Source organism: Salminus brasiliensis, chromosome 1 (assembly GCF_030463535.1).
Source record: "Salminus brasiliensis chromosome 1, fSalBra1.hap2, whole genome shotgun sequence".
Taxonomy (NCBI): Eukaryota; Metazoa; Chordata; class Actinopteri; order Characiformes; family Bryconidae; genus Salminus; species Salminus brasiliensis.
Window position 1 is genome coordinate 73,179,101 of NC_132878.1, and position 22,659 is coordinate 73,201,759.

At 40.2% G+C, this 22,659-nt stretch overlaps 1 protein-coding gene across 1 annotated transcript in view; it reads right to left on the minus strand.

Annotated features, from left to right (window-relative positions):
* Positions 1–22,659, minus strand: part of cntnap2a (contactin associated protein 2a) — a 514,884-nt gene that overhangs the window by 35,858 nt on the left and 456,367 nt on the right. The window contains exons 18-20 of the mRNA XM_072688821.1: positions 19,780–20,016; positions 11,752–11,985; positions 8,665–8,798 (exon numbers count right to left, since the gene is read on the minus strand). Coding sequence (XP_072544922.1) covers positions 8,665–8,798; positions 11,752–11,985; positions 19,780–20,016 — 605 coding nt within the window. The remainder of the gene's footprint in view (positions 1–8,664; positions 8,799–11,751; positions 11,986–19,779; positions 20,017–22,659) is intronic.

Sequence of the window (22,659 nt, forward strand, 5' to 3'; positions counted from 1 at the left end):
TACATTACACAGAGTGCAGAGGACAACGTGTAGCAGGCAGGATACAGTAAATAAATCAGACAGACTGAGATTGTAGTGGGAAGTGGGAAGCAAATAGAATGTGCATTCTGTGTTATTGTGGGGGATCTCGGTATGGTTTGGTGATTACTTTATACACACTTGCCCAGTCAAATTGATCTGAGGGTAAAAACAAACCGGGGTCTGATTTAACAGGATTAAAACATGCATGTGTTAAAATGCCCTTAAACAAACACTCTTATATTCTGCATAATCTGGTACCGTTTCAAAAATAATAATGCCAATATGCTTACTAGGTGCTGATATTAGCTGGCACTCAAATCCAGTCACCAGTACAGAATGAGACACATCCAACTTGCAATTTACACTGGCAGTCAGATCTACTCAGATCTTCATACTGTCCTGCTCTGGTGTTGATCAGCAGTGCTTGATGTGCTTGAAGGATCTGTTCTTTATTGGTGGAGAACCACAAACAATGACCTACTAACCACACAATGTGAGACTCCACAATGCTCATCCAGTGATGGAGTGAGCTAAGCAGAGAGGAAGTTTAAAGCTCTTTGTGAGCTTTTGGGACTGTGTTCAGAAACGTGTGGAGACTGGGGGAAAATGCTACAGTAGGTGTGTGGACATCAGTGAATAACATGCTGGAAGCATCTCATGACAGTATGACAGATGAGTGAGGCCCGCATAACACTGATAAGCCCTATTCAGACTGGATTAGTTCACCAGGTTGCGTCTATAATCACAGTTTTACACATATTCCTGGTGATACAACCCTAGTGGTATTTGCTATAAAAATCCTATGAGATGTTTGCATCTCATAGGATCCTTAGATCACAGATAGCATAGAAACAATGACTATAATCAATATATAGTAATGCTTATGGCTGCAGCTGCTGTTATAGTCACCCCTTTATTGTACCTGTGGGATCTGCCTTTTCTGACTGGCTTCATTTTCTCCTCTCCCAGTGTGGAGAGGATGTAGACCAAGATCTACAGCCAAGACCAAGCAAGTTGCTGAAAGACTCTTCCAAAACATATGTTTTTATGATTATGGAAGATTGGTGAAACAGAGGACTGTAATTTTCTCAGGGGAGGAAAGAGAACAAACAGACATGCAATCCGGACAGCAGTACAATAACAAAAGTACCACAAATTCCTGTATACATTTAATCCAGAATAAAGATAAAATACCAATAGAGCCTGGTTTTACACTTAGGAATAAAATATATTAATTAATACATATTTATACTGTTGTTTATATTGTTTTATATTGTTGTTTTAACATTCTTAGTCCTAATTATTACTGCCAAATTAAATTACATTTAAACAATGTAATGTAAACATATATTTGCTTAAATTTCATTGTAAATGTGTATTTGCTTGTAAAAATGCAATGAAATAAATTAAAACAAATAATATAAATGAAATAATACAATAAAATAATAAATAAAGCAGTACGTTTTTAAATGAATGTGTGAAAGAAACATATTCCATGTATCACTTTCTCAAATCTAGTGATTAAAATCTACTTGATTCAGAAGTTTTTAGGGATACATGGGGAACGGCATTAGTGTGTCTGTTTTCTTCAACACACTCACACACACACACACACACACACACACACACACATACACACACACACACATATATATACACACACACACACACACACACACACATACACACACACACATATATATATACACACACACACACACACACACACACATATATACACACACACACACACACACACAGCCCCTTCATTTCCTGACAACATTAATTACCCCGTTGTTACTGATTCCCCGGCACTCCTAATTAGCGCGTGAGGCGGCTCGGCCCTGGTATTAAAAAAATCATTTCCGCCAAATGACTTTTTGGGCTTGAAGATACGAGTCCTCGCTCTCGCTCTCGCTCTCGCTCTCGCTCGTCCCCTTTGTGAGTGGAGGAGCCGCTCTCCTCTGGCGGAGGACTACATGAATACAAATCAGCCGCTGAGGGAGCGCGAGGAGAAGACCCAACACAAAGGGCTTTACACCGCCACGTCTCAGCGCTAATCCGTTCCGCTGATGTGTCGGATTGATAAATGCGAGGCTGTTTATTCCTCATGCTCCCAGGTGTGCTCGGGTGGCTAAATTGTCCAGAATACAACAGCCCAATATATCCCCCCCCCCCCCCCCCCCCTTAACGCCCCAATCCAGACATGATCTAATTCTCGCCATCGCCTCTCGGGGGACCTCTGTCAAACAGGTTAGTGTGCTCCTGGAGTCTGAGGATAATGTGACAAAATTAAATTGCTTTCAGCTTATTTACCTTTATCAGAGGACACTAATAGAGAGAGAGAGAGAGAGAGAGAGAGAGAGAGAGAGAGAGAGAGAGAGAGAAAGAGAGAAAGAGAGAAGTGAGAGTGAAAGAGACAGAGAGAGAAAAAGGCGAGAGAAACAGAGACAGAGAGAGAGCTAGAAACAGATATGGAAAGAGAGAGTCAGAAAGTAAAATATAAAGAGAGAGAGAGAGAGAGAGAGAGAGAGAGAGAGAGAATGAGAGAGGGAAAGTGAGGGAATGAGAGTGAATGAGAGAAATCGAGTCAGAACGAGAGACAAGAAAGACAGAGAGAGAGAAAAAGAGTCAGAACGAGGGACAAGAAAGACAGAGAGAGAGAAAAAGAGTCAGAACGAGGGACAAGAAAGACAGAGAGAGAGAAAAAGAGTCAGAATGAGGGACATGAGAGATAGAAAGAGTCAGAACGAGAGACAAGAAAGACAGAGAGAGAGAAAAAGAGTCAGAACGAGGGACATGAGAGATAGAAAAAGAGTCAGAACGAGAGACAAGAAAGAGAGAGAGAGAGAGAGTGAGAGAGGGAAAGAGGGAATGAGAGTGAATGAGAGAAATCGAGTCAAAACGAGAGACAAGAAAGACAGAGAGAGAGAGAGAGAGAGAGAGAGAGAGAGAAAGAGTCAGAACGAGAGACATGAGAGATGAGAAAGACAGAGAGAGAGAAATAGAAGAAACAAGGAGAGGGACAAAGCGAGGGGGGGGAAGCAAGAGATGGGGGGGGGGGGTGAGAGACAGAAAGAGAAAGAGGGGAAAGCTCCCTGAGGCTCTCTCAGAATCACCTCATTGTAACGATCAGTGGCAGAAGTGTAATTAATCTCCACCTTCAGAGATTAACTATCGGAGGCTCTGCTTCAGCCTGGCGGACCCTCAGCCTTTCGGACACAATCCACGCCTTCCTGCAGCATTAACATCCACTGCTTCCCCACCCATACCTGAACTACAGGTGCTGTCATAGGACACACCCCCCAAACCCCCTGCTACACAGACCCTCCATCAACCATTCCCCGCCACCTCCCCTCCTGCTAAAACCGCTTTTGATTGAAATTAAAAATTTAGAATATATATATATATATATATATATATATATATATATATATATATATATATATATATATATACATATAAAGGTTCTGTAACGGCTCTTCTTTAGTTTAACCAGTTAACAGAAACTTCATGAAATCTTTCATCTTTAAACCCTGAAAAGGTTCTCTAGACTTACCAATGGCTTCTTCAAACATGGTTCTTCAGGAAACCAAAAGTGGTTATTATATGGCATCACTCACATCATATCTCAAAAAAACCTCATAACAAAAAAAACTGCTCATTATACAGTGGCTGTTGCTCATGTGATGTCACAAAATTCAGCACATTTTCCTACAGGCTTCATATTCAGCCTTCAGCAGTTTAGCCCAAACACAGTCTCAAAAACAGCCAGTTCACTTCTTAGAGATAAAGAAAGTGTGTATTTAAACAAAAGTTGACTAATAATAATAATAATAATAATAATAATAATAATAAAATATAATACATAGTAAAGTAGGGGCTAAAGCAGGTGGGAGAGAGAGAGAAATAGGGGCATGTAAAAGGACTCAAGCTTTCAGAAGTCTCCTGGTCTTTGGAAGAGGAGCGTTTGATGCTTTCAGGAACACTAAAACTCTTTCATCATCAGTTGAAGACAGCGAGAACTCATGTAGACATGAAGACTCTGCTCTGTGTCCTACACGAAGCTTTGATAGTGGCTTGACCTGACAAGATGGTGATGGCCCTTGAGACTTGATTTTACCTAAATGAATAATGCACCCCCCTGTTAAAGAGTTCAGGAGCAAAAAAAAACTTCTACAGACTGATACTGTTCTCGAGAGAAAGAGAGACAGAGAAAGAGAGAGAGAGACCTGTGAGAAAAGAGAAAGAGGGACAGAGAGAGAGAGAGAGAGAGAGAGAGAGAGAAAGAAGAGAGAGAGAGAGAGAGAGAGAGAGAGAGAGAAGAGAGAGAGAAGAGAGAGAGAAAAAGATACCTGGGGGAGAAGAGAGAGAGAGAGACAGAGAGATAAAAAGAGAGAGGGAAAGAGAGAGAGACCTGGGGGAGGAGAGAGAGAGAAAGAGAGAGAGAGAGAGAGAGAGAGAGAGAGTGACAATGAGTGACATCATCACAACCTCCACCCACTCCCTATTACACCCACCCATAATAATAATAATATAAATATAGTTCCTATAGCTACTATAATTTTACAGTTTCAATGAAAAATGAGTTTATTTTAGTTCTGTACATTAATAGTTGTTTATTATTAGCTGATTGTTTTATTTTTCACTGTTAATTAATTCATTTAGTTCATTAAAGTATTTACTATATTTTGTTCATATGTAATTTTGTGTGCTTTGGCAACATTGTTGATGAGACAGTCATGCCAATAAAGCCAACCTGAATTGAATTGAATCGAAATTGAGAGAGAGAGAGAGAGTGTAAATACTGGTCAAAAGTTTGGACACACCAGGTTGAATGTGTCCGGATTATCTTAAACGTATTTGATCCAAATTCTAGGGTGACCATAATTTTTGTGTTAAAAAAAGGGGACTCTGGGGACAATTTATCCACCACAGTTAGGGGGCTAGGGGTTTCAAGTAGGCCTGAGTTGTAGGACCATGGCAGTATGTGTATGTGTATAATGAATAATGCTGACCTCCACTGAAAGTTAAGACATTTTTTGCTTCTTCTGTGAAGTTGCCATTTTGAAGATGAGGTTTTTGCATGACAGTGACAATAAATATCATAATACTTCAATATATCGACATATCTTACACTTGTTTTTCACATTGCTCATTCTTTTTGCCTCATGTTTCCTCTCAGTTTTGACCAGGTTTGTTCAGTAATCATTTGGACTGTAGTTATTAAATGAAGTTTCTTATATCATATCCGTGAGGGTCTGGTCTCAGCGTTACAGCTCCCTAACTCATATCCACATGTATGGCTAGTGCATTAGCATACAGTGTTCTGATGTCATTAGCTCGCAGTCAGCGCATTCGTTTATGCTAAGTTGTTATGAGAGCAAACTAAAGGCGGACCCAGCACCAGTAATAAAGTGTTTGTATACGGGTATCTCTCTAGTGCTTTCTAGATGTTTGAAGCTCAGAAAGCCAAAGCATGAGCAGACATTTGAAAACCCAGCCCCAAGTTATGATGTCAAACCTGTTGAACCGCCAAGAAGTGAACAGAGTGGAGACATTAGGAAGGGAATAAAGTGGAGTTTAATGGTCTCCTCAATCACTTTCAGATACACACGGTAGGATATACTCACTGGAGCGATCAAAGTCGACCCAGTCGTGGACAAAATGAGTAAAAGCCTGCTGCCTCTAATTCACATTTCAACATCATTTACACACGAGTGAGCTGCGAAAGCGAGCTGTCGAGCAGGAGCGGTTAATGAAAGTGTGTTTCATGCGTTTTCAGGACAATCTGGACGTTGTTACATATACATACTTACATATTTACTACATATAATACACAGGGGATATATTAACATTACACACAGCATAGGTACCATGTACCTATTTAGGGAGGGGATAAGCTGGTGCTAACAGGGCAAGCATGCACGCACGCACACATGCACACAAACACACAAACACACACAGACACTGGGGTGTGAAAGATGGCTCTGGGTTTCAATTTGCTGGAGTGTCAGAGAGACTCCCAGGGGCCACAGCCGGCCCTACACACACAGATACACATACACACACAAAGATTCCTCCACCAGCACACTCAGTCTCAGAGGAGTGTCAGAGTGGTAAAAACGGATGGGGGGGGGGCATAAAAAAGGCCATTCTGCTTATTTCAACCCACTGCTACAGCTCAGCACAGGGGGAGAAAGAGAAGGAGAAAGAGAGAGAGAGATACACCTGAGGAGAAGAGAGAGAGAGAGAGAGAGAGAGAGAGAGAGAGAGAGAGAGAGAGACCTGGGGGAGAAGAGAGGGAAAGAGAGAGATAGAGAAAGACACACACCTGGGGGAGAAGAGAGAGAGGGAAACAGAGAGAGAGAGAGCGAGAGAGCAGGAAAGAGAGAGAAAGACACCTGGGGGAAGAGAGAGAGGAAAACAGAGAGAGAGAGAGCGAGAGAGCAGGAAAGAGAGAGAGAGACACCTGGGGGAAGAGAGAGAGGAAAACAGAAAAAAGGAAGAGAGAGAGAGAGACCTGGGGGAGACGAGAAGAACAGAGAGAGGGAGAAACAGAAAGTGAAAGAGTGTGTGTGAGAGAGAGAGAGACCTAGGAAGAGAGAGACAGAGGTCTGGGAGAGATAAGAGAGTGAGAGAGCTAAAACCTAGGATTTGAGTCTACCACTAATATATTCATTATTTATACACAGTTATACACAGTGTTTGTGTTTATGTGGGACTATTTGGGATTTTCATTCCAGACCAGGTTTGGCTGGAAAGATAATGTGAACGATTATTATCATCTCAGGGAACGATTATTTAATCTATACTGTATATTTTTTTCACTCAGTATTTTCACACTCTGGATTGCCAGTGACATACCATAGCTTAGAGCAAGGTGGTGATGGAGATGTGGAGAATGACAAAGCCACCATCTCTTTGACATTATCTTTCTGACTCTGTCATCTTGGGTGATGCTCTCTAGGGAACTCTGTCAGAGACTGGTGTCCTGAGTCGGTCAGCAGCGGGGTGTGTGTGTGTGTGTCAGAACCTTACACCTTGTTGTAGCGCTGTGTGTGAGGAACCTATAGATCAGATATCCCAACAGTTTGCAGAGGAGGGTAAAATCTGTCTCATTTCCTAAACTGAAGAGACTGTAGGAAAGGTTAGCAGTTAAACCAGGCCGAACATTGTCTTCTGTGTGTTGTTGCCTATTGGGTGTGAATGCAAAATTACATACCCTGTTCATTCTCAAGCACTATTCAGTAACATAATGACTTCTTTAGAAGTAAAAAAACAAGCCAACAGAAATCAACCCTGATCAACACGACTCCTTTAATGCCGCTCCGAGAACCTCATCAGCTCCCAGCCACTCTGGCCTGGCTGATCAGGAAGCAGTAGAAACCTGCAGCACTGTCTGATCGATATGTGCCTCTCAGGAGCTTAGTGTATTACAGCCAGGCAAAGAAGTATCACACATACAGCCCACAACATTCACACACACACACAGACAATGCATGTAAACTTCACACTGATGGTAGCGTTTTTTTAAGGTTTGGAACGATTGCTCATGTATACTAAAATGCTCCACTGCATTTGTTAATTCTGGGTGTTTCTCTGAGCTGAATTGCAGTAAAAGTGCTCATCATCACATGAAGTCCTTTGTTTTAGGTTGAACTGACAAACCAAGAGCAAATTAGCCCACTAATTAGCTCACTAACTTTGGCGGTAGAGACAAATGATATGAATATATCAACAGTCTCGTGGGAAAAAGCTTCTTAACATATCTGACCAATCAAGGCATGGACCATCGCACAAGACCTCTGAAGGCATCCTGTGGTATCTGGCACCAAGATGTTAGCAGCAGATCCTTTTAGTCCTGTAAATCAGACTGAAATCTGATTATGTGGCTTGGCCTTATCCTGATAGTCAAGACGATACTCAAGACGCTTGAAGTGACCAGGTCTAAACAGGGTCAGAGTGGCTCAGATTCTTATTCTTGCACAGTTATCCTACTTTTAACACATCACCTTCTAGAACGAACTGTTGCCTAATGTATCCCAGCCTTAGACAGATGCCACTGTGGAATTAATATTGTTGAATTTACTTAAAAAGGATGTCAATTAGATACTTGCTTGATACAAAGGTATTAAATTATCTAAGTAAATTCTAATGAACTGCAAGGAACTTATGCATTAATTTTATGCTTAATTTGCTTATGATCAACCAATGTAAAAGTAAGGAACAATGCAGGTTATGAGATTAGGTTAGATCTACATGATTCAGTTGACATGCTCAGCAGCAGAGTACACTGTAACTGGCTCTTGCAGCTAGCAACAAACAGCCTATACTAGACTAGACTGTTAACCAAGGAGTAGAAGAAAGATACCCACATGAGAAAAGGTAGCCCACAGAACAGATGGTTTGTTAAACAGGTGAAACAGTGTTCAAATAGAGGATGAACAGACTGAGATGCAAATCTAACAACACACCTGTATTTAACTGATTAAATTTTCCTCAGTTACATTCATTTCTTAAGTAACATCAGTGAGAGAACTGATTTAAACCACAAACAGATCAATTTCATGTGGCTACAAACAGGACAGGGCTGCATAATGAGAGAGAAAGAGAAAGCGAGGGAATGGTGTTTTCTCTCACCTGGACATAGATGTCTCTCTCTATGCGGGTGATGTTGACGCTATGTGGCTGACCATTGGCTAGATTTCGCTGATCCAGATCAACGGTGAAGGGCTCACGCAATCCGCCAAGGTTGTATCGCAACTGCAGTGTACCTGAGAGACACAGAGACACAGAAAGACAAACAGATAGTGAGTAAGGGGTCAGGGTTAGAAAGGAAGTCCCTCTTAGGGAAGTAAAAACTTTAAAATGTACAGGAGAAGAGAAGGAGAAGAGAGTTCCAGGGTTTGGAAATGTAGGCACTGCCGCTAAGATTTCATTAGACTTGAGAGTTTAATAGTTCTCGGAACAGTTAACAGAGTTATGCTACTCCCATTTGAATGGTTTAACTGTGGTAGTGGTAGCATTGTGTGATAAGGCAAGTCCTAGGCGATGTCATGGTAATATCAGGCTTTCAGAGATTTCTTTGAATGTGTATTACATATATATATATATATATATAAATAAATCAACACAAGGTTAACATTATATATACACCCATTATTTAGTAGCACTAACTTCCCGTCATTAGTAATCATGACCAAACATAGCTTCTCTGTGCCAACAGAAAACGTAACAGTCAGTATCCCTTCACTTGGATGGTCCATTATAGTTCACTGGTAGATGCTCACCTGACTTTCAGCCAACATTCAACTGAATATCTCTGAAATGCAACTGAACTCTAAGTGGAATATAAATGACTGTCTGTTGAATGTAACCCTATAATGTTAGCTGATGTCTGGTAAGCATCTACCAGGCATCAATCTACAATGGACCATCCAAGTGATGCCAATTCGTTTGACAGACCTCATTGGACTGATCAACACACAGTACAGTGGAAAAGTCTAAAAAGCTAAAAAGCATATCTGCAGAAGGATGATTGTGGATTTAAGTCAGGAACTGTAAAAGCCTCTTGGACAAGTTCTGGAAGAAGACCCAAACAGCTAAGAGGAAATTGGATCAGATGGTCAGAAACAACCAATGCAATCATTGCAATCCTCAAAGCACTCACTACCCAAACTCTTATACTCACTACCTCTGCTCAGAAATGAGTCGTATTTATTGTTGTTTTTCTAGTTTAATATTGCCACCTGCGTCGGCACGGTGCACTTTCTGCAGTCTGTCCTGCACTGTATTGTTTTTGTTCTTATTTTGTTCCATGTTGCACCTTTTGTTCAGGAAAAAACACAAGTTCATTCCACTGTGTACTGGTACAGAGCTGAAATGACAATAAAAGCTTGACTTAACTTGACCATGCCATGAACTGACATTTTTGTCTATTATGAGTGTATGGGAATTTTTTGACGACAACTGTAAAACCACTGCTTTATGTATTGTGAACACTTTAATTACATTTTTAACTACGACTGATTTTTGCTCTGAAACCGAACAAAGCTATAATTATAGTGAACTGTTTGTTTACGCTGCAAAGGATGGGTGTGATTGCCTGCACTTTATCGGGTGCAGGAAAATGATTTCTTGCGGCAAAACCAACAGGCAGGAAGAATTCTGTGATTTTCTTCAGGTTTACAAATGAGAACAGTCTTTGTTCTCTCTATTTTTATTCTCTATTCACTTTAGCATAAGGTTTTGTCATTGCACCTCACACAGAGGTCTTTGCTGCTTTTAACACTTCTTAAAAGTATCACTTACAAAGAAGAAAGCATTTAGATGTAGTTATTTATTTATATGCATCTGTGGTTGTGTGTATTTGTGTGTGTTGTGAGTAAGTGCGCCAGAGAACGAGAGAGGGAAAGCAGCCATTAAATTAGTTGTATTAAATGCTTTCTAAAAGCTGCACTTTGCTTCCGTTAAAAAAGTAAATTAATAAATGAAGTGCCGAAAGACAAAGTCAATAAACAAAGGCAGTGAGTTGTAGCCATTTAGGCAGAGGGGAAAAAAATCACACATGATGGAGAACAGACAGACCATTCATCAGACTGGCAGTCTGCACTGTCAAAAGAGCAGCTTTTTACTCTGCAATTCTTGTTTTTTACCATTTGAAAATGCAGATTTTTACATTGAGTGACCACTTCATGACTAGACATGTTCAGACGTAACATCTTCAAATGACATAAAAAAGTTTGTAAAAGCTTTGTCTTGTTCTATAAAGTTCAATAAAAAGTATTTTTCTATTTGCAAAATTTCTGCTTATGACAGTAACACAGGTACTGAGCTTCCATTCATTCGTATGAGCAACACTGAGCACGAAAAAAATAAGTAAAAAGACTCTAGAACTTTTGCATTATTGAAAGAATTATTGAAGAATAATTGAGGGCAGCCTCAGTTTCCCCAATATAATGTAATGCTGATTGATACTGGACTAAAATGACTACACAGGTATTACTGTCAGATTGTCAGACTGCAGATTCATACTGGAATACATACAAAATTCTCCTCAGATTCCTACTGGCATTCTGCAGATTCCTACTGATATTTATTGCCAAACTAAACTGCACACTACCAGACTGTAAAAAGCAAACACACACACTACTAAAATCCTGTTGGCAATGATTTAAAGCTTAAAGGAGCACTCCAGCATTTTCAACCTAATTTACATCTTCCACATCAGTTCCCACTGATGATCATTGTCTGGACTCACTTATAACAGAAGCCTCTGGGCAGCTGCTGAAACTCATCAGTAAACGCTCAAGCAGAACACTGTTTCTGTAGAACACTTCTGTCATCACTATAAGGTGTGTGTAATTTCAAAGAGGACAACTTCATGGCAAACCACCACCACTGGTATTCCAAGTGTTGTTAGTGCAGGCTGAATTTTCATAAGCCTCTGAGTGCTGCGTTCCTCTGGCACTGTAAAGACTGACATATGTAATGCGTTTTACAAGTTTGTACTGAATGTGTGATTATCTGTTATCGTAATATCAGATAAGTGTTATCTGCTATTACGAGTTATTTTAGAGTGCATTACTTTTCTGTTATCAAAGCAAAGGGGAGCAAATCAAAAATTTATGGTAATCAACACTTTAACACAGATGCAGCAGAGAGAGCCTAGGTTGAAACTGGAGTTTTCTTGTACGTACACCACCAGTAAACAGTGTTGTACCGTACCGTTTTGGCGCAGCACCACTGCCATGTAGTCCTGTGTTTTGGAGCTGATGTAGAAGAGGATGCTGGGTGTGCTGGAGGTGCTGAAGCTGAAGGCCACGTCCTCCCTGGTGAGATTGGTTTCCGTGGGCAGAGATGGACCTACACTTTTACCATCCACACTGGAGGCTGCAGCTACCACGTCCGACACCAGGTTATATCTGATTAAAGTTCCTGCTTCAAAAAACCCACCAACATCTGGGGAAAAAAACACATGAAAAAATTAGTCCATTAAAGACTCATTTATCACATAAACACAGCGGGTTCACTGTCAGCTGAGTTTTAGGCAGGATTTGCCAGAAATGAGTATAGCAAAATTACTGTCATTTACATCCAATGCAGATTTAAGTAGCTACAATGATGCATTACAGCTTAATAGCGCAGCACGTAAAGATGGAAACTCAACAGTAGGCAGCAAATCTGAACTACGAGCTACATTCAACAAGAACTTTAACATTTATATTTTACAAGACTATTTAATCAACAGACTCCCTCATTGTGGCTCGGCAGCATTTTTTCATGCCTCAGCCTTTCTTCCCTTCCTCTAGGGGGCAGTGAGTGCCTTCCAAGGCATCGGCCCGGACATTAACACCTCCATCCCAAAAGACCCTCTGCCTGCGGAAGAGAAACATCTCCATAAAATCATACGGCCTCCTCATCGCTTTACAGCAGGGACGGGCTTGGGCTGCATTCAGGCTTTGCCAAACACAGTGTTCTGCACTCAGGCCAAAACACTCGGTCATGCAATTAAACCTTTTTCTATGCAGTGCCGCAGCTCTGATTTGCATATCTTAAATAGCTCTGGACTCAGGCTTTTTTTTCTTTTTTTTTCTTGATTTGGCACCTCCTGGTACAGACCAGAATCAAACACACATTTAGATTCAGATTCACAGCTTTTCTTTGGCACGACGGCATGCACCTCCTTCAAAGTTCTTGCTGTATTCCCAGTGGCTTCTTTCAACATTCACCAAGTTTGAACACATGGTTGATTTTAAGCAGAAACTTCTGCAAATTGCTCTGTATGTCTTCTACTACTTGTAATTCGGGACACACAATTATTCACCCAATAATCTAATTTACTTCTCTACTCTACCACTCTACCAAGCACATAATCAGGTCTATTAGAGATTACTCAACAAATTGAAGAAAGTATGTGATGATTCAGGCATGCAGTTAGCATCACGCTAATTGGTGGGGTATATGTACTAGAATACTCTGTGCTAGTGGCCTAAAGGTTATGAACAGCATTTCAAGTGCCATTTCTCTAGATTCTCCCTTAAGACTGCTTTCATAGTAGGTGTAGGTAGAAGATCTCAAAGAGCAGAACATGATGCCACATTCACACATAATGAGGTCCGAAATGCGAAACAAACGGCAATGAAATCTACCAATTTGGAAAAGGTTACAAAGCAACTGCTTTGTACAGAGGGAAACCTTCTCAGGAGTGGCCAGCCTACTAACATTTTATTAAGAGCGAGTCAATGACGCTTCCAGGAGGTCTCAAAATATCACAGACAAACGTCTAACAAAAACTGCAGGCCTCACTTGCCTCCAGGGCAATTTTACACGATTCCACAAAAAGAAACACACTGGGTAAAAATTGCATCCATGAAAGAGTTGCAAGACACAAACCACTGCTGATCGAACAGAACACAAGGGCTTGTCTTGCATCTGCACAACAGCAAGTCCACATCTGAATGGATCAAAAGACACAATTGTTTGAAGTGGCCAAGTCAACATTCTCTCTTAAATTCTATTGAGATGCTGTGGAAAGGCCTTAAACATTTACATTTAAGGCATTTAGCAGACTTACAAAAGTGCTTCGCAGTTTATCCAAGAATAACCTCTGCTAGTTTGAATAGGCTAAACATTCTAAGATCCCTCTAAGTTAGGACACTACTAAACACAAGTCAGTAAGGAGACCACTCTACTATTCGCCCAAGTATTCTCGGAAGAGGAGGGTCTTCAGTCTGCGTTTGAAGACAGCGAGCGACTCTGCCATTCGGACACTCAGAGGAAGATCATTCCACCACTTTGGTGCCAGGATAGAAAAAAGCCTGGACGCTGGTCTTCCGTGGATTTTGAGGGATGGCGGGTCGAGCCGAGACGTACTTGAAGCTCGAAGGGCTCTCGGTGCGGAACGGCTTTTGACCATTGCCATCAAGTACGGAGGGGCTGGTCCGTTCTTGGCTTTGTAGGCCAGCGTCAGAGTTTTGAATCTGATGCGGGAAGCAGCTACAGGAAGCCAGTGAAGAATACGCAGCAGAGAAGTTATAGTTTGTGCTCAAAAAACTCTCCAGTGAACCAAAAAAAGCAAACGTTTGACTACAGTCATTACTGCCAAGGGTGGCACAACCAATTACTAGGTTTAGAGGGAGAATTGCTTTGATATATTTCACCTTCCACTTTGCGAAGTAATACTTGTTATTATACTTGTAAGTCTTGTTGCATACTGTTATTGGCCTTGGTGTTATTGATCGCTGCTTTGTTTGCTTTCGTTTCTGATTTCTGATTTTGAATTTGGTTGCCTTAGAGTTTGTCTGTCTGGTTTTAACCCTTGGATCGTTAATGGTTTCTAGTTTAGTTTTGCCTGTCTCTGCTCTGTTAGCTAGGTTACTTGTACCTTTACCTTTCATCCGTCTTACTACCTCTCTGCACACTCCTTACGTTAAAGCATTCTTATGATTACCCTCTTGGTGGCATCATTTTAACCCCTTAATGCAGAAAGGCTTATAACACACTAAGGTGTATTACTCAGGAACTACAGGGACTGGTGGAGCTATTCTTTGGTAACTTTCGGCTTGCTGGAGGACAGTAGGTGTTTCAAAGGGTTAAACCGATCAACAACTTACCTAGGTCTAGCCAAGGTCACCGCTGGGTGTTAGTGTTAGTGGAGTGTTACAACTAAGCCCCTTAAGGTACAACAATCAGAGAACTCAATATCCTCACTTACATTCAGAAAAGTAGGTATTTGAGATATTTTTATGTATGCATGTATTTAGTTTGGAAAGCTTATTCATGCATCATATAAGCAAATGGATTGAACTACCTTCATCATTATTCCAATAAAATATAAATAAAATACTCTAGCTTTAAAATTGTTGTTGTGCCCTGCTCTCCCCACATTGTAAACGATATATTACATGTTTAGAATTTAAACTTTATAATCAATAATGCATTATTTTACTATTGTCTGCTGTGTTGAATCATCAGTAAAGACAATCTGCAGCAGGAGATGCATTTTATTACATACAACTAATAAAAACAAGCCTGCAGTTGCACACAGTGGGTGGCAAATTAGTTTGTTGCATCACCTGGTGGGAAAATTAACACCTGAGCTTATTTATAATTGCTATTATTAAGTGATATGCATGTATTGAGACGTGTAGATTTTTAGTTTTTTTATTTATTCATAACAAATTAATTTCAGATATGGTTGACATTCGCCTTCCACTCAAATATTGCATTAACACACAAACACACACAGAACACCAGTCTAGAGGATGATTTGAATTTATGTTGTAATAAAACACAATCTAATGCTACTTTAATGATGAAATATCATCTCCCAGCTTTCAGACATGAAAACGCAAAGCTGCTGGAACGCGCTCAAGCATAATTTCTAATAGAACGCACTTACTGTGACCCCTGTTGTGCCCACTAAATTTGAAAGCCAATAAAAACTGTTCGCTTTGCTCTGCTTGGGTTGAGGTGAATGCTCTGAATTCACGAGCACGCTTCTGGAGAAGCTGTAAACACATGGCAGCCCCAGATGACAGCAGAAGAATAAAGGTCCTCCTGTGGACTGAGAGCGAATGCATGCGTGCCTTACAGGAGCACTAAAAACATAAACAGTGTTGGAAGTGTCGCATGTGGGGCGGAACGGAGAGAACCATGGGAAATTAAACAGCGTAATGAAGTAAATTTACTCTGGGGGGGGGAACTGTGTGAATAAACGTATGAGACTTTCAAAACCTTCAGCTTTTGGTCTCTTGCTCAAAGGACAGGAACAGATTTATCCCATGACGATGCCGTCTATTTACGCATCTATTTATGCAGCCATAGTGCGCTTAGCGTGGGGGTGCTAAGCAGGTGTGCACACAAACACAGGCATTCAGGAAGGAAATTAAGCAAGACTGACACCTTAACTCACCAAATGAACCTTCATGTGACTTATAGACCAGCAAACTCTCCCGCAAAATTATTCCTGCCTTCAGTAGGAAGGTACCATATATAAGAGGAAACTGGAGTTCTGCACATACTGAATGTACTGGGTAAACACTGTTAAATTCACTCCCCAGCCCATAATATGTATATAAACTAAGCTGGTTCGAATTCATCATGGCTATGATGTCACAACCATTAGCTTGTTCCCATCTAACCACCCATTTAGTTTAGTAGGAGCGCTTTGGTCTGCCAATTTGGCCTACCTGAAATGTTGACCCTGCCAGCCAGTCAGAACAGATGTAATTTGCATATATCAGTCCTAAAGGCACAGTCAAAAAAACTGTGAGAAGCTTGTCATCCCATGAACATTTTCCATAATCCTAAAGGATAAAGAAAGGTTAGACAATGTGCATGTAACTGTATGTAAACAATACATTAAGTAAATGCAGAATATCAGCCTTTCAAGAATTTCATATGCATTGTATTTGAATTTAGAAAAAAAAAATCTGCATAGAAGCAAACTGACTAACAGCCATTTTGAACTGAATATCCTGAGCTGGCTGTAGGGAGATAGAACTGACCCCAGCACTGGCTGGGTCAGCTGTCAGTGGGATGGCTAGCTTCTCACATTTGACCTCTATCCATTGTACACAGTTCCACACTGATGGGATTTGATGAATGCTGTAAATGGCTTCTAGCTGACTCATTTTTTTGCAATTTAACACTTTCAACTTTTAAAACTTGTATGAAACCATTAATGGTTCTTTACTCTTGTGACTACAAAACCTATATAACAGTATCACAGCAAGTGGTTTTAAGTAGTTACTAAGGCTGCAATGATGCACATTGTTTGAGGTTCAATTTGATGTTTAATTCTGAGGTCAAGATCTGACTATTCTGTGAGTTACAAAGTCTGCAGAGCTTTAATTATATACTAGAGTCGTAAGGGCGTTCAAAGGCTTCTATATAGTACTGAGAGAATGCTTTGTCCAATGGTTAGTTAGGTTAAATCTATTCATGGTTGAATGAGAAACACTCAAAGAGAATGAGGGTGTATCAGCAGCACAGTTTTAAATGCCAGTACACAGGTTCTAATGCTAATTGTTTTTTTTTTTACCACACATTAAAGGAAGGGCCATACAGCTCTCTCGTCTCCAACACATGCATCGCATATACACTGATGGCCAGATTATCCCTGTTTTAAGAGGTGGAGTTCAACCACAGTATTTCTTGAGGTGGAACGTCAACAGTGTGGCACCACACATCATGCACTACATTGTTTATAATGGTGTGTTTTAAAGATGTTACCGAGGGCCAGTCATGATGCTAGCTGTTTGCAGAAGGTACTCTCAATATTCTTTCAAATATATATCTCTCAATATTCTCAAAATATTGATAACAATAATAATATAAAGTTCATAATTAAAGCAGTTTAAATGGATTGTTTGGAATCACTTGTAACTATTATTATTTTATGTACAATAATTCATTAATAACTAACAGATTTATAAATGACATTTCTCATATTTTATATGGCATTTTATCTCTTTCCCTCATGTGTCACAAATCTCACAAATCATATATATATATATATGAGCGTTTTTTTTTCAATTTCTCTTTATATCTACAGTGTTAATAGGTGGTGCAAAACCTTTGTAGTCTGAATAGGCATATATATGTAAATATGTTATATATGACATCTGATAATTTAAAACAGGCTGCTAAGATGTGAACTGTAGGCTGTATGGACTGGGAAACTTCAACCATGTTCACATACTGCATTAATTTTTTTTTCTATGATATGAGCTCTTTAAATATTAAAATAATATTTAAAGAACAATATTTTATGCAGTGAAAAATGTCCACTGCTTCTCTAAATGGATTCTGCAGTGGACTGATGTGTCAGTGAGAGCGGAACCTCTCTCTTGGACTGCAGGAGAGATGTATTTCCGAGGCCCCAGCGGTGACGAGTGTGAGAATATGCCGGGTTATTGATGGTTATTCCCAAGGCGGGACATGTAAATATGTATAAAATGGAAATGTGCTCCAACTCGTCACAATTACAAGGCTGCTCGGGTGTGTGTATGTGTGTTTCAGGCTGAAAGGGAACAATGCGATCGCTGGGTCACCGGGGGATCGCCGTGGCTGAGAAGCGTTTTTTAAATGCAGCCATTTTTAAACGAAGGCTGATAGAGGGCTCGACACAGAGCCTTTTAAGTGTGTGCAGCTATTAGCATATTCAAATAGAGGGGACGTGAGTGCGATATGCAGGGCAACCTGTCAGGTATATCACCTCTACAACACATACCCGCGCACACACACACATACATACTCATTCTGACATCTCTCCATCATGCCTCTCAGGCTCGTAAGTGTCATGTGTTCCACTTCAATGGATCACTGAAAGAAGCTGGAAGCCAAACTTGGAGCAATGATGTTCATTTCTCTACTATATGTTGAATATGCAGTGCTGGAAGGTGCCGTAATAAGTCTGGACATTGTATGTGACCGGTAGGGGAGAGCGGGGGCACACTCACACTAATGAAGCAAAATATGAAATGTTAATGTAACACGTTTTTATGTAGTTAAATATAGAAGTAGATTGTGCTTTTCGTCATCTTCTCAGATTCACATAGCAACATCTATCCTATAGCAACAGATATTTCTCCAGATTCTCCCTGAAGATTCCTTGTTTCTGTACTGTAAAAATAATGGCAATGGTAATGGTGTAGTTCATGACTGAGTTGAGTGTAGAAGTCACAAATTCCCTCCCATATTATTTGAATCTCCTCTTGGTGGCTGTAATAGAGCATGAAGCAGATCAACAATTCTCAGTTAGCCAGCTAGCCAGGCTACAGTACATCCTCCACACTGCAGGGTTAGTTTGACACTGTTACAACTAAGACCCTCAAAGTACAAGACAAATACAGAACTCCGTATCTCTGCATTTACTTTTAGAAAGAACTGCTTGGAAACTGTTAAGCTCAGGTTGATCAGAAGGGTACTGTTGATGTAACCGAAATAAAATGTATCAAGCTTGATGAGGCTGATAATTGCCGCTTTGTAGTGTAAAATAAACAAGCTAGTGTTTGAGTATATTTTTCTGACCATTACCACCATGTTTTATGAATAGTGCCCAAATTATGGCATGTACAATGATTATGGCATTTTTTATATATAATATTTCCATCCTAATATCTTACATTTAGCAAATATTTGCACCCCTGGTAAACACAACTAAGACTGCAAAAAACATTATGTATTGCTCATCCCTCTGACCTTCCATTTAACATATTAACAAAACTCTAATCTTTATTTGGAGTACATTTAGATTTTAACACACACAAAAAAACACTTACACGTATCTACTACAGGTCTATGTCAGGCATTATATGATCTTATGAAGGGCATATTACACCTTATAAGTATTAACAACACAGAATTCATAAATTTGCATTACCCTTATTATTTACTTTACTTGAACCTGAGCTACATTACATTTACATAACCATGCCATAAGAATGTCATGGCAGATGGAATATGCTGTATATTACACCTGTACTGGTAACTGTCACAGCTGTCACATGCACGAGTCTGTTAAAATATCTATCATCAATGACAACGTCATTCTTACATTACTGTACATAATCGGTCATGAGACCTGTAATGACTTGCTAATGAAATGGTTATGTCGGTTTTATGTAGCAGGGTTCAAGTAAAGTGTTCTACAGCCACAAGCTAGTAGAAATGCTAGTCATATTGCGATGCGACTAACCACTAAATTTGTACGTGTTAGGTGTAGTTAAATTTGTAGCTGAGACTGACCTTTGCTGCAGAATGGTCCGTCGTAAGCCGTGCTGCTGCAGTCGCACGAATAGCCATTGTATTTCTCCACACACTTCCCTCCGTTACGGCAGTACATGCCAAAGCTGGTACAATGACCAGAGCACCCCGGTTTAACTCCTGGTGTGACTTTGGCTCTCTCCTCAAGGTCGAGGGTCATGCCGTTCATCTTCAGAGAGCGAATGCACCCAAGAAAACCCCGCTGACCACCGGCTGCACCTGCAAGCACAACAGGAAAACAATTAGAGTGTGGTGCAACATCACTGATGATCAATGCCTGGTCAGGTCGAAAGGAGAACTTTTCCACTGTGTAGAGATTACCGCATATATAAGCTACTGTTGAGGCTTTAGGGTAATGGCCCTGTTGTTCAATTAAAATAAAGATCTTACAGAGGACATAAAGAGGCCTAAATGAGAAGTGCTGGAGGTTAAAATAAAATGCGCCATCTCCCTCCCTCTCTCTTTCTCTATAGCTGAAACAACCTCTACATGATGAGATGCATAATTCAATAGTATAGATCTCACAGAAATGAGAGACTGACTCAAACAACATTAATGCGCTGCTTGTGGGTGAAAATAATTACTCTCTAACTGCTCCGAATAATGTCCAAGCACTTTTCCCATTATAGGAAAGCACTCATTTACTCTGAAAAAAACCCCAGCAGACTGCAAAGCTGGATTTATATACTCGCAAGTGACCAGCCAAGAACACAGTAATTATAAAGTAACAGTAAATAATAAATTGATGACTGAGCTGTGAGGCGATGCCAAGCAAGAGACAATGCAGTTGCCCGTTATTAACACTTAGAAAGCTTTTATTTGAATAATTTATTATTTAAATGTAATTACATATTTAATTTATACAGTATTATGCAAAAGTTTGTGCACCCCTTATCAAATTACATACAGGTTGTAACTGGCAGTCCAAATTAAAGAGAAAATGGGTGAAAATCGGATAAAATAAAGAAAAGAAATGATGATTTCTCTTGTCACTGTCAGAGATAACTGTCATAATATCATTCAGAGTCAGTAAACGCTAATTAGCGGCAATGCAGCTTTGCTTGACAGTGTTTTATAGACATGGTAAGAAAAACATTCCATTAAAAAAACACATGAGGGGTTTCTCCTGTCTCCCAGTTTCGATTAACTGTGGACTTGGTTGTGATTTTACTCCACTCTTTGGGTAATGGGTTCTAATGCTGACCTCTTGGCTATAAGACTATTAAGTAAAGCCAATAAGGCCATTGTTAACAGAGCACAGGAAAGCACCAAAGTAAGTACACTGCATCAATATCATACCAGTACAATTATGAAGCTGACGTCCCATTACTTTCCCGCCTTTCCCTCTCTACACACATGCACACATACACATGCTCAGAGCAAGGAGCTAATTAATGTCACAGAGCAGAAGCTCAGATTGCTCCTAATTACGCTCTCTGACACATCAGTCACGTTCCTCTACCCTGCTACCTAGCATGAAGACATCAACTCTGCAAAGTGTATCTATTTAACTCTATTATATAGCCCACTCCTGTGGATATGTACAGCAATTACTATCAGGACACACACTTTTTATTGGCATTTCAAACTGACATACTTTGGCAGGACTGATAATTTCAGTTTATGGTTTAGAAAGTCTATTTTCTTTCTTTTATATATAAATTTGTTACATTTTCTTCCCATTTTCTCAGATTTTGGTGCTGCTAATTAACCCATGTTTTCGTAACTCCCCCTAGCAACGCTTCTGACACTGTGAGAGTAAGGACATACCACAGGTCTCATCCAACATCGCAAATGCGCACACACACAGCTTGTCTAGACCATTTAGAGAACTATTGCCTTGCTAGTACAATAGGACTCTCTGGAGCAGATAAACATTAACTTAAACCTGACGTAGGCCTGAGGGGTATAAAGACCCCCAGCATTGGGCTGTGCAGCAATGGTCTCTGAAATGATGGTGCTCCATCCTATACTTTTTGGATGAGGTGGGGTGGTGATCATTCAACATCTTGACTTCACTACTGCTCTTGTCACAGCAAGCAATCAAATCCTCACAACAGTGCTCCACAATCTAGTAGAAAGCCTTTCCTGGACAGTAGAGACAATTACTCTTCTTGGATAACCTTGATGCAGGTGTCCCAATATTTTTGTCCATTGAGTTGAAATTGTTGTGAACAAGTTACTAAAATACTAAGTAAGTTTCTTCAAATGCAGACAGTTTATAAAGACAACAGAGGTAATGTTCTGAGATTCCTAAGCCTCCCATCCTTGACCTCAACCACACACCTGTCTGATTACTTGCAGAGCTGTGCTGTTTCAAGATCAATCATTTGTCAATAAAGACTAACTGTCTTCACAGTTATTAAGTTCCATTACCGAGTCCTAATTTGTGCAGGACTTCTGAAATTAGAAATCCTCATTGAATTAAAGCTCTACAGGTTGCACTGACTGCAAGCCCCATTGTTAGAATCAGGAGGTTGTAGGCTCACATCCTGAGGGGAAATCAATAGGATCAGGCTTTGTCCTTAAAGGATAAGTTAACACACTTTCCCACCAAACCAACATGTAGTCATTCAGCCAACACACACGTTGTGTCCTTATACAGATATATAGATATATCTGTATATAGATAACAGTTCTATAGATAACAGAGACCACATAAGCAAGCCTATTTAAGATCAAAAAACAAACTGACACACAAGTGTGATGATTTAGACATGTATGTTAATCGGTGACCATAAGCCTCCATTGTTTGTTAGCTACATTAGCCTCATGAATCCAGTGCAACCCCAAAAAACAAACGTTCAGACACTAAAAAGTCTTGGTCGATCAGTTACATCTGAGTTAAGGGGAAAATTGTGA